General features: G+C 42.6%; 1 protein-coding gene and 1 long non-coding RNA gene across 2 annotated transcripts; both read left to right on the top strand.

Moving 5' to 3' along the window:
• Positions 1–6,031: 6,031 nt before the first annotated feature.
• LOC127309889 (uncharacterized) lies at positions 6,032–7,875 on the top strand. The gene is made up of 3 exons (XR_007857331.2): positions 6,032–6,133; positions 6,471–6,522; positions 7,774–7,875. It is a non-coding gene; the product is annotated as an uncharacterized lncRNA (long non-coding RNA).
• A 3,330-nt stretch (positions 7,876–11,205) lies between these two features.
• LOC127335948 (NDR1/HIN1-like protein 1) lies at positions 11,206–12,554 on the top strand. The gene has a single exon (XM_051362686.2). It carries the CDS (start codon positions 11,496–11,498, stop codon positions 12,246–12,248), a length of 753 nt encoding a protein of 250 aa, XP_051218646.1. The 5' UTR covers positions 11,206–11,495; the 3' UTR covers positions 12,249–12,554.
• Positions 12,555–13,694: the final 1,140 nt, after the last annotated feature.

Genomic DNA, 13,694 nt, shown 5'->3' with positions numbered 1-13,694 from the left:
ACAAAAGGGATTCATCCGAGCACCACATTAGTTGCAAAGATTGAGCAGTTGAGAGAGAGAGAGAGAGAGCCGAGCATGACGTACAGGTCCAGATTCCGGAGCTGGTGCCTAAAACAGAAAGACAGAGAGTCCCCATGATAAATTCAGAGGTAATCACCCATAATTCACACAAAGACAGGAAATTCTGTGCACCTGCCGAAGCTGCGCCTGACGGTGACGCCCAGCAATTCGGACTGGGCCTCTAAAAGAAGCTTCTTCAGCGCCGCCAGGAGCTTGCACCCAAGGCTAAGGGAGCTAGTCCCCTGGTCTCTGATGGATGGGAGAATGGAGACGTCCGGAGTTTGTCCGGCTCTTGTTATAGGTCTTGCAATCCATGACGAGCAACGGTGGCCTCTTATCATCGTTGAAGGAGTCCAGGAACACCTCGCCCATGACCAACCGCCCATGTGCGGCCTAGAAGCAGTTATGAACCTAGAAGTAGTTTTCGAGGCTTGATTTGCTCTGACCCGACAAGGAAGGCCGGGAACAAGCTAACTATACTAAATGACACAAGCACTAACTATGCTGAATGAATAAAGTTCTAGATAAGAAGTTAATATACCAAGAGATTGCAAAAGGTAATGCTGAATAAATTCCAGTAGCTCTCTCTATGATACAAATCTTTCGATGGAAATCACAGGGTTTGAACAAAGTGGCATCAGTATACCTTTTAGAGCAATTTTTCCAGAAAATCATCCCAAACATCCAGGAAATGATGACAATCAAGAAGAATCGAACTCCAACATACTGACAGTTGCTCTAGTATCATCAATTTTGCTTCCACGAGCAAGCAAGAAACTGAGCGATGGCGGAGCATACTTCCTAGAGACAGTAAGCTGGATTCAATGTTCAGTTTGCTCAAGGTCTTGACGATTTCTTTGGTCTGCCTGAAATGCATCACAAACATGTGAGTGGCAGAAAGGTGAATATAAAGTGGGTGTGGAATTAAAACTTACTTATATTTACAGAAGTAACTTCGACTGTCGATAGTATATAGCAAAACCAACTACATGGATTTGCTCCATTTGAGTATTTGTGGCGTCCATCATCCATGTAAAAGCATTATAGTCATCCCTGATTTTAGGTACTTCAGGAATTTCATGCTTGTGAACTTCAGTAACTACAATGGTCTTGTGTAATTGTGTAAGTTCCTCAAGGAAGAAAACAAGAATATATGTGCTTATACTACTTACAAGAGACACCAGGGCCGTGAAACAAAATAGAAAATTTTGTATTTAAGTGCTTGGAGTACCACATATCATCAAATTGTCAACAGATAGAACTTACACAGAGGATTAAACAATAAATCTGAAGCTTTACAATACCCGCTTACTCATCCTCGCCATGAAGTCAGGACATCATGTGATACTAAATCAAGATTTTCATGGCTTTATCTTGTGTTCTGAAGAGGCAGCAAAGAAGATATGAAAGTTGATCTTCTTGATTTGCAGCCTATACAGTAACATAACAGCAACAAAGTAAATCCTTTAAATTTCTCTAATAATAAAAAAGTACTGCATCTAACAATGAACAACCAAAAATAAACTTATATGAGCAGTCTGCATAGAAGAATTAACCAAGATACATAGAATAGCTAAGTAGTCACCTTCAGTAAGTTGTCAAGTAAATGTCCAAGCATGTCGATCAAACAGAGTAATTTTTTAGCAACAAAACTATCCAAGCATTGCCAAATTAATGCTTTTTATGAGATAATCATCCAACATGTGATGGGCATTCCAAAATTTTTGTGCGGCTGGTTAAATCTCAACGACTGCAGCAAGCATGTTGTCAGTTTCTATCAACCAAAGAATAGAGAACTAAATGGACTATCGACCACCAGAAGAGCATGCATAGTCCTGAGCATAAATGATGGGGCTGGATAGATGTTGCCACTAAACATTTAAATACAGACAATTGTATAATTTTACCGTAAGTGTTTTGCCCCATCCAAATCCATGTCAGTCTCCTCTAGTATCAAATCTCTGCACAATTCATCTGAAGAAAGAAACAAACTATTTACATAGAATACATCAAAAGAACAAAAAAGGAGATGTTGTACACAATTATCATGAACAAAAATATTAGAACAAAAATATTAGATGGGGTCATTTTCTGAAATGTACGCACCATTTAACTTCCCAGCATCTGGTTGTTCCATATAAGAATAGATGCGCCCACGAGAAACTGACAAAAGAATTGATCTTGAGAATTCATAAGCAACAATTACATGGGAGTTGAGAAAGACGGCAAGATGATTCCACCCTACGCGTCCTCAGGCCCGTTCATCCTTATGCCGCCTCACGCGCCTATGAATACAAATAACACTTGTTAAGAAATCATAATGAACCATGCAGATATATCAGCCACATGTAAAATGTAGAAAAGTTTATTAAACTAAAAGGCATAAACATTATGTGAGGAATGAAAAAATCTTATAATTGAGATATTATTATTATATCAGAAATAGAGAGATAAAGGAAAAAATGCACCCTACGCGTCCTCAGGCCCGTTCATCCTTATACCACCTCACGCGCCTGTGAATACAAATAAAACTTGTTAAGAAATCATAATGAACCATGCAGATATATCAGCCACATGTAAAATGTAGAAAAGTTGATTAAAAACTAAAAGGCATAAACATTATGTGAGGAATGAAAAAATATTGTCATTAAGATATTATTATTATATCAGGTAAACAGAGAGATAGAGGAAAAAAGGCTTTTTATACACAGGTTGAGGTACCTCTTGTTGTGCTCAACAGAATCAATCACTTCACTACCATCATAGACGTGTTTATGCTCGTGAGTAACCTAAAATAAATAATACATATCATAAAATAAAATATATATTCATTACCATAGATTTATTCTCTCTCTGAACATAGATTTAGAATTCAAACATATAAATTGACCATGAATGCAGCTACCCAGTCCCGTTAGAGCTAAGATGTTTGCTTCAAATTCATAGGTACCTTTAAGAACAATGTCTCCACCTCCGGCACAATTACAGCCTCAATGCAACTCCATATCATCAGAATTCAGAATCACCAAACTTATATCACTCTTAATTCATGTCAGAATCAGAGAAGGCAAGACATGATTCACCTAAAATAATAACTATTAAGTCATGATAATATATGTACATCTCTCTTGTATAAGTTCTGCCATTATCTCAGCTTGATACAGTCCAAGAACAATATAAGTTACCACCAAGCATGAAACAAACAATTGGTGAACAAGCAGCAAAGAACAAGAGTAACATGTAGAGGACAGATTCATCTATGTTTCTCAATTTAATAACATCCAAATGTACCAATACAATAAGAAACTCAGTCTAACTCTTAACAACAGAAGCTTGACTAAACAAAGACATTAGAAGATCATTTTGCAAGTACCATATCACTGGGGCATCGCATCAATCAAAACAACCAAACCTGCATAGTTGTACATGCAAATCGCCCGGAGCAGAGGCTATGGTTGTGCACAGGAGGCCAAATTCGAGTGGACAGGGACGGGCTACCTGATTTCCGCCCTCCCTTCCTGATTCTCGCCGCCACAGCCGCCTCGGGTTTGCACGGCCGCCTCGCCTGCGAGCCATCGCCGCCGCGCCTGTGAGCCGCCACACCAGCCACACCCGCCCCTTCCCTTGCGAGCCGCTGCACCCGCCGGGCCACCCTGGCCTTGCTTGTTCGCCTGAGAGCCGTCGTTGCCGGCCCTAGTTCCCGTTGACGAGGCATCTAAGCCTGGTACTCGTCGCTGCCGCGCCGACGATTGGAGAAACGAGGAAGATGAGAGGAGAGGAACAGAGAAATGAATGAAGCCCGAGCAGCGAGGATGACATCATTGCCATGTGTCCCGTGGAGAGTAGTTTGGAAAGATAATTAATTTGACATTAATTAATTGTGTATCAAATCATCAACATTGCGTTTGCTTTCCCGTGATTCCAGCCATCCTTTCATTTTTCCAAACAGTGATTGCACTAACAAGGGAAGGAGGGACCTCACGGTGAAAGTGGATCTGATGGACGGACCGATGTTCAGCGGAGGGGTTGATGTTATATTGGACGGCCAAGATGATTTTAATGACGACCGCAAAGTGCGTTGAGTGTCAAACGACCAACTCACATTTAATAGTAAAGACTATTAAATGGAAGTTGGTCGTTTGACACTCAACGCACTTTGATGGTCGTCATTGGAGTCATCCTGTCCGTTCAATCTGATCTCACAGTCTCCGCTTTGTCCGATCATTTTTTCACTACTCCCCGCGTATGGTATATGGAATCAAAGCGATTTTCAATCAAATTGCCATAATAGTATTTCCTTTCTATACATACGTAATAAGGCAAGTCATACAAAGAATGATATCATCAGATATTTGTTGCCAATCCCGCACAATCACGACTTACTCTCCGCCCACAATCACACATGCTCTTCGCCCATGGTCGCCGCCTGGGAGTTTCAGAGCGCCCGCAGTTGCACCAACTCCTTGCCGCCATCGTAGAGGAGCCTTAGATCGCTGGCCGGCGGTAGATGAATTGTGCTCTTCTCCCCTCTCAGCTCATCTTCTCTTTGGCCTGTCCGTCCCGAATTCCGATTCTGGAAAAGAGGAGTTTGTTCCAGACTGGATATGGGACGGGGGCAGATGCATCTCCTGGTCCAGCGGGGACGTGCATCTTGGAGAGTCGGGCCTCACCCAGGCCGCATCCTCCCGCGCTCTGAGGCGGCGACGGTGACCACACCCTCTAGGACCCGCGTCCTTGCTCACATCGTCTTCCTCCGTTGTGATGTCACGCCGTCGCATAGGTCGACAAAGAGGGCTCTGCTGGTGCCCTCTTCAGCCCGCGCTCCCGATGAAGCTCGAGTTGGGGACTCGCCTCTCCTTCGTCTTGATCTTCAGCGTCGTGTTTGTCGTCGGCCGAGTGTTGGTGTGGTGAGAAGCATGATGACAAGGGAGAAAGTCCCCTATATTCTACATCGCTTCCCGTTGAACGTCCAAAACTTTCTCCTTCGATTTTACTTGTCTAAATTTTAATTTCTTTGCGCGGGTTCATTTTGTGGCCGATGCAGCGATTTGAGGGAGATGGTGGGCCTTCTACGGCTGATCAAGGGCGGAGAAATCCAGGATGTACAGAAGATGTGCAAGCAGTTTATCGCCAGGTGCAGGTAACTATTTTCTTGGTGTTCACCTCCGAAATTGTTTGTGCTAGCGTTAAAAAAAGTAGCCTAATATGTGGGTGCTAATCTGACAGCTTCTTTCAGTCGAATTTCGTGCTGACGGTTTTGTCTGTAGACTTGTAGTGAATTATAGTTTGGCACTTTCTATTGTGCCATCTATGTTGTCGGCTGAATCTGTGACCTAGATTCGTTTGGTGATGCCTGTCGGATTTTGCATTCGAGCAATGATGTTACGATTTAGTGGGCTCTGTATTTTGATGTCAGGTACGGCTTCGTTTTCGGCGAGTCGATTTTCCATTTGGCATGCTATAAAAATTCACCAGTTCATACAGAACTCTGTTACTTCATAACAATTATTATATGAGACTCAGGTCAGCCTCTGCAACAGTTGCTGGTTTTGAATTTGTTCATGCGATACATGATTTGTTAAATCCAGAAACTCTTTGTGTTTTCTATGGTACTACACAAATTGTGAAGTTTGAAGCTTTTTTTTTTTTCACTTTTCTCAACCCTTACAGTGGTGCAACAGATATTCAGACTATGCTGAGAAGGAAAGGTAACCGCGTGTGAACTTTGAATAGTACTCATAGTTACCAGTTGTCTCTTTGCAAGACCATATCTGATTACTGAAAAGTAAATGTTCATATTAATTTAGGATGTAGGATCAGTATTTTATTTTCATGTGCAGGCACACATTTGCTGAAAAGTACTGTCAAACACTTCCAAAGAGGTATTTACGCAAAATTCTTACAGTTTCTCGATTAATTTACTAATTTACATAAAACTGAAAGATGACATGCAATTTGCATTGCTAGCAGTGTGAAAGTTCATTGAACGAAGAGTACACCAAACTTCAAGAAGCATATGAAATGTTCTGTGAAGTAAAAGATGCACATCTACAGGCCTTCGAAGGTATGTCCAGTAAGATCTAGCCATCATTTTCCCATGGATTCTGTGGTATTGTGTGATGGTTGTTTCTTATTGGTCTCATCAGCTATATTTGAAATGTGGTTCTTGTTCCTTTATAAGTATACTTGAATCTGGTATAATAGAATTAAACATCAATTTTAGTTGAAAATTATTTACAATTTTAAATTAGATCCGTGTTATTACCTGGTAAAAAAGTGTGTTGTTCGGCTGCTGATTGTCAGCAACTCAACATATTAATTTGCATGATGCCCCATGAATACCTATGCAAGTCTTACTGCTTCTGCAAATATCAAGCACTTGTTGACTTGTTCACTGTCTTGCTATGCAGACCTACTCCACAAGTCGAAGTTGAGAAAAAGTTGAGCAGCATGAACACTACAGTAAGTACCTAGAGGACTGGCTTTCACTAAATTTTCTCTGCTGGTACGTTACCATATGAAGTTGCCTTTGATTATCCAGTTTGAGAAAATACAGGCTGCCGACCATATATTTCACTTTACCGTATATTCTGCCAACAACAGTCTTTTGATGTTTAACATTTTCTTTCTACCAAATAGACACTGTTGGGGCTGAATCTCTCAGCCCCTATCTTCTTCTTCCTGTAACTATCGTGTCTCTCTTCTTCACCTCTGAACTCTAATCTCACTTTTGTCTCTATCACCTAGGACACACGCACACATACAGCCAAGGGAAGAAGAACAAGCTTTGCCGTGTCTGTCTCCCTTGGTACCATCAAATATTACATTTTCACTTCTCTTCTTATTAGCTAATAAACATGCTTTACAACCTTAAATAGACTGAGCCACGCTCGGCACTAACACCACGTACTAACTGAATACTAGCTACATGCACGGTCACGCCCACTACTTGTGCAGCTCCTCCTGACTTGGTCCTTCAGCTAACAAAGTGATGCATGCACCAACACACTCACCAATTCTCTCGGCTCCTAACTCATGGTCTAGCCGAACTGGGTCCGGCCTCACGCATTGCCACTTCACACGACCATGCCGCTTCGCACAGCGCTGCAGCTTCACTCTGCTATTGGCATCTCGCCTTACTTGCCGCACCTCCTGGCAGCCCGGCATCTCGCCTCATCGACGCACCTCACCGAAGCTTCAACGACTAGCTACTCCCTAGACCATCTAAGTTACATGCATAACAAAGAAAAGCTAAATATGCAGATACATCATGACACGATTAGTGCTAACATACATTGTGTGTAGAGAAGCTTATAAATTAGAGTTTGACATTTTTCTTCTCTACACGAGGTTTGTGAATTTCTTTGCATATGTGCTTACACGATTTTCTATATAACACTATCTTTATTATGATTTTTTCTTCTCCGATCACCTATGTTCATGTAATTAACTTCCAGTACTTAAAATTCATAGGATTTTGGAATAATGCATCAAGTATATCAATCCATGAAAAATGAAAATTAAAGACCGGACAAATATTTATAAAAAGAGAAAGTTAAAGGCCAGCCTAAACATGTTAATTGGCATGCATTACTAATATACTCTCGTACATGTGGATACACTATTCCTTTCTTATGAATGGTTCCTTTTTAGATCATTGCAAGCATAGATGAAATTATAAATTAATTTTCTGTAGAAAATTCACATGCCAAGAGTGCTATGTGTTGGGAGATTTTATGAAGAATGACGCTTGAAGATGCTAAAAGTAACTCAAAGAATTACCTATTGCACCACAGTCCTGCACTCAAAGTAAGCTGAGATAGGATCAATCAGTGTGATATGCATCCATTTGGCATATTTACACGTTTAACCTAGCTCAGCCTCCGTCTTGGCTAGCTAACTACATCAGCACTGCTGGCGCGTTTACTGTTGTTGGTGATGCTGATAGTGGTGGTTCAGAACTACCTAAACAACAACAACAACGGTCGGCCTTGAGTGGTATGTAACATGTTTGGAGCCTTTTCAATCTAAGTTATCTCGGCAACTAGAACCAATTAATTTCAAAATTTATCTTTGTTGATATATTTGGGCAAGAAATATGTAACTTTTTAGTTCTTAATTTTAGTAGCGGTCTTACAAGAGAGTTAAAGTGGAAATAGTGCACGCATTTTCTCAGAAAACTTAGTACCTTGAACTTTGAAAGCATCTGCCATTGATCTGATATTACATGACATGATTGATTAGCACATAACTGTGGCCAGAGAAATTGTGGCTCGTTTACAAGCCAGGTAATAATTTTGGGGGCATAATTTTTAGCAGCAAAAGGGCTGCACATATACGCTCTAATATGGTTGCACGAGTAGTATAATTAATAATAGCGAAGCAGGGGAAACGATCAAAAGGTGAGTTGCACACATCTTTCAGAGCTAGGCCACCACTCTGCAGCGAAGAGGAGCCCCTGCTGATGTTAATTAAAACAAGTTCTTTGACAACTTTTTACTACAGAGTAAAATAAATTGATAGGAAAAAAATGCTCATAGGCTGGTGTGAGTTGTATAACACTTAGAATCTTTAGGGCCAATGGTGGATTCTCTCAGGTATTTTAGCGAGAGGTTTCAGGCTGACAATATTTCCTTGGAATATTGAATATGCTGCCATATTAGATATTATATTGTTCTTTTTGAAAAGAAAAGGATTTTCCTTGAATACTTGATACATATGTGTCGCGAATGGATGCAAACTGCAAGATCTTCCCTTCGATAAAAGAGGCGTTGATGTTGAAATAATGATTAATATGGTATTGGGTACCGCCAGAAACTTTATATGTATTATTTTTGCATGTCATAGAATAGATATTGATGAGCCGTGGCAACGCACGGGCATTCAACTAGTGGTCTATATTTGGGCATTTGTTTCCCTAGAAAAACAAAGTATATCAGACATGAAACCCAAATTCCTGCCACAAACACTAGTTAGTACGTACGTGAAACGCACGTCTCAATTAGTTGATGTAAATTGTAATGCAACATATATATCATAAGCTTAATGATTTTTCATCATCGATGCGTGCTAGATTAGGGTGGAGCAGGATGCAGCCTTTGTATTCTGGAGTTTGCGGCAGCATGGAGGAGATTTGTTTCCAAAATAACTGCTAATTTAATGGACGGTTCCAAATAAGTTGGGCGATTCGTTTGCAAGGACGCGCAATGTTATTGGAGCAGCTAGGCCGCCTGGTCTCAGTAGGTAGATGGCTGAGATTAATGTTCCTACCAACTTCTTGCTTTTATAAGTAGTTTAGATTTAGATGAACATAGAGAAAACATAAACCAAAACTGAACACCGGACGCCGGTTAAGATTCGGTTTTCGGCTTTCGGTCATGGTTGGTTCCCTGGCCAGGAAGCGCAACACGTTTCATTCAGCAAATGGTGACAAAATAAGGTTCTTTTGAAGGTTCTCCTACTTTTCCAAAAAAAAAGCCTATATATTTTTTCCTATTTTATTGCGTCTTCTGAGATTTTATGGCAATTCCTCGAATAGACATAGAGAAAATGACATGGGGAGGAGAACAATAATCCCCTTAGAGTGCTCATGTTTGTTCTAAGCATCCATATATATTTTTCCTCACGATTTAGCCTCTGCTCTCATTTATAGATTATTTGGCGTTTGATAGCATTTTTACCCAATTTTTCTAAACACTTCGTGAGTTTTCTGTCATTTTTTTAGAGCTTCAGGTCCTCTTGGTAAATGTACTTTTGATGTAATTTTGTGCAAATCAAGGACTTCTTCGTAGTTCTCTTGAGAAAACCGACTTACTTTTTTCTGCAATACTGGAGTCTTCAGCCTTCCTGATAACTATCATGACAAAACTATGGTCATGCCCCATAACTTAACTCTTTACATTACCAGGGTTTTAGTAGGCTCGCTTGCATCTGACTCTGTCCCTAAAAGCAAATTTTTCATCGAAGCCGTGGCAGATGGAACTTTTTCCAGAAAATTTATGCTAAGCGCCATGTTTTCATATGAAAAATGCTAATAAGACACTGGATCTCTAGAAAAATATGTCAAGGGCTAGAGATTCTCTTAGAGGGTGGGATTGGGGCTTTCTGTTGGCCTTTCTCTCCTGATGAAGTTCGTATGGTGAACTTTTGATGGCCAACCACATGAAAGCTAGGAACCTACTACCTCCGTCCCAAGGAAATAAGGCGCACGCTTATTCCAAGGCGAATTTTGACCATAAAAAATCTTGGTTATATTATATGTAATTAGTATCGTTGGATTCGTATTGAAAAACATTTTCTAACGATGTTAATTTCATATAAACAATCTTTATATATTTGAAGTAATTCTTAGTCAAACGAAAAACACATAAAACGAGGGCGCATTATTCCTTGAATCGGAGGTAGTACCATACAACTTTAGAAAAAACACAAGCAAATAAAAAAAATAAGAGGAACATTTGTAGAAATATATAAAAGCGGACGTGGTGTTTTGGGTCTCAGAAGCATATGCTCATGATTTTTAAAATGATTTCATACACATTTCAAAATGTTGAAAATCCAACAAAGAATATCGGTGCTAAAAAAAACTGGTCACGGGGACATTTTCTTATTTCTTTCAGGACACACAAAAAATGTTGATTTTCCGTGAAATTTGGCTTGCACATATAGAATGCCGACATTTACGCGTGAAATTTTGTTCAAAAGTTTCTTTGAGAAACACAGTACAAACGCAGACGCTCACATACACGCGCATACACTCACTCCTATGAACGCGCACACACACATCCTATCCCTATGAGCACCTCCGAAAGACTAAGCCGGTGAATTGGATCTTGAAATTGACGAAGCCACCACAGCCACCTCGCTATCGACGGGAAAGTCGCCTCCCACTAAATGAATATTTCACCTTTATGAGACCCACAGATATCAAACCTAGAGTTTGAACTCTAGTGGGTTGGGTACAATCACCCTCCTAACCATCCAACCTCAGTTTTCTGGTAGGATGGTCATAGGCACCCTAGATCAAAATTGAATTTGGGTTGAAAACACTAAACATTGGGGATTCCAAACTACTATATATAGAGTAAGTTATTTCATGTATCTCTGTTTTTTTTGACGTTTAAAAAGAATATTTCGCCGTAATATCAACTCCAGTTGTCTGCCACTTCAACCTGACCACCGATCCTCGAAGGTGCATGCACACAGCTCCAGTGCCGCTCCATCCAAAAGATCACCGATCGGAGACCGAGCTTGCCGCTGGAGGCCATGCATAGGCAGATAGGCTGACGCGCATGGACACAAGTCAGAACACGCGCACCGCATACTGATATACTCCTACTGTACAAACGTCACTCCATGCCTATCCAGCCTTGTACTCATACATACATCTTGTTCGAGAACCCAAAATTAGCTCGACGCTCGCGGGTTGATCGAGCATGGCAGAGCACCACCTTCCCCCGGAGCCAGGCCACCACCACAAAGGCGGGAAGGGAGTCCACGCCGACGACCTCAAGCCCGCCCGGCGCCGCGGCTACGGCTACTACGGCCACGACAGGGGCTCCAGCGGGCTCCTCCGCACGCTCTGCTTCCTCGTCCTGGTCATACTCCTCCTCGCCGGCATCACCGCGCTCGTGCTCTACCTCGTGTACCGCCCCACCGGCCCCGCCTTCGCCGTGAACTCCATCGCCGTCTACTCCATCTCCAACGTCGCCGCCTCCTCCGCGGCCCCGGGCGCGCCCAGCGCCGTGGCGGCGTCGTTCCAGTGCTCCCTCGTCATCCGCAACCCGAGCGGGCGCGCGTCCGCGCGGTACGACCGTCTGACGGCGTACGTGGTTTACCGCGGGGAGGCCATCACGGCGCCCGCGCAGCTGCCGCCGCTGGCGCAGGACCCGGACAGCGCGGTGGTGGTGGCGCCCGTGATCGGGGCCGGCGCCGGGGCGCCCCCCGTGCCCGTGTCGCACGACACCGCGGCGGCCCTGGCCAACGACGTGTCCTACGGCGTGGTGTCGCTCCGGGTGGTGCTGCTCGGCCGCGTGCGCTTCGTGTCCGGCCCGTTCCGGAGGGGGTGGCGCTCCATGTACGCGCGCTGCGACCTGCTCGTCGGCGTCCGCAAGGGCCCTGGCGTCGGCGCCGCCGGTGTCCCCGAGGCGCCTCTGCTCGGCAACCCCTCCTGCGACGTGGAGATATGATATGATACTGGACGACGTCGACATGTAGTATACAGAAATAACATGCAATGTTTACGTGCGTAAAATCCTCACTCGCAAACCTTTCCAAGTTCGAGTGGTGGCTGAACTCATCCCCATCGGCGGTTTGGAGTTTTCCTTTCCTCAGTGGCAATCCATCACTTCCTTAATTCTTCGAAGAACGACATGTGTAGAAGCCGTTTTTATTTTGACAGACCGTCATCTCACCTTCCGGCGAAACCATTTTTAAATCTGACTTCTAGGTTCAGCGTGAATGACTTCTAGGTCAGATGGGGCATTTTTTAATGGAAACATCAAGACTATGCTATGTATTTTTATTAACCAAACAATAGATACATGGTCAATCAGCAAAGCCACAATAAAACTCAGTGGATTCATATAAAAATTTGAAGCTTGGATATATATATATATATATATATATATATATATATATATATATATATATATATTTATTTATAACCGGTAGCTGTGCACACCGGCTCAGCCGTTGGATATAGGGAGCTTGATTGTGACTTGGGGTCTCTGGGTACTTCACATTGTTGTGAGCAGCTAACGCCGGCATGCACCTCCGTCAAGAACGCATGGACTTTATATGGCTGTAAAAACGTTACGTGTAGTGTGATGCAGTTTGGTGCAGCTAGAATTAGCGCATGAGGCTGGTAGCCAAAGATATAGAAAGTGTCAAGAGCATCCACTCGTTAAAATTGTTGGCATTAGCCTACACTCCTTGTTCTGTCCTTTTTGGGGGGTGAGTCGGGATGCCTCTGTTCATTGTCATATGCCTGTATCATATGTTTCGCGATGCTAAGTTAGAAACTATGCATCTGATCCATGGTTGGCGTTGGGTGGATGGGCTTGACTATGGCTGGTGGCGTGTGTTGTTGCTGGTTTGTGAATCTAATCTGCTAGAGCAGCCGATAGGCATGTTAGATATGATAGAACAACCTGACTCAGCACTACCCAAGTGCGGGGCCACGCATAAACTGACTTTTTCGTCCGATCTTTCTGGTAGCAATACAGTGGGGCAACGGATATTTGTTGGGGCTGCAAATAACGGGACAATTTTTGTATTTTCGAAATCATATTTGCGGGGCGTGTAAAGACGCTGCACTATGGTTTTGCAGCCTTTGGTGGCTATACTAAGTTTTTTTCTTGTTCTAGGTGAGATAAGTTTTCCAGCAAATCACGCTCATAAAGTGGAGGCACAACACTAGTGAGCATAGCTAAAATTAAAAACCACTCCAGTTAGTAGGAATATTAGCAAGAAGTAGTCTACGAGCAAGAATAGATTTAAAATCGGTGAACTCAAAATTATCAGCACTAACGGGGAAAAATGAACGGGCTAGCGTAAACATGTGAAGCGTTTGTCTACTTCCATTCCCCAATGAATGTATGCATCAGGATTATCTCTACCCAACAAATGCGGAA

This window comes from Lolium perenne, chromosome 1 (genome assembly GCF_019359855.2).
Source record: "Lolium perenne isolate Kyuss_39 chromosome 1, Kyuss_2.0, whole genome shotgun sequence".
NCBI classification, from domain to species: domain Eukaryota; kingdom Viridiplantae; phylum Streptophyta; class Magnoliopsida; order Poales; family Poaceae; genus Lolium; species Lolium perenne.
The sequence above is the reverse complement of the archived record's forward strand: the minus strand, read 5'-3'. Positions and strand labels throughout refer to the sequence as shown.

Excerpts from the sequence above, each read along its gene's own strand:
- LOC127335948 (XM_051362686.2), top strand. The coding sequence starts at position 11,496 with ATGGCAGAGCACCACCTTCCCCCGGAGCCAGGCCACCACCACAAAGGC.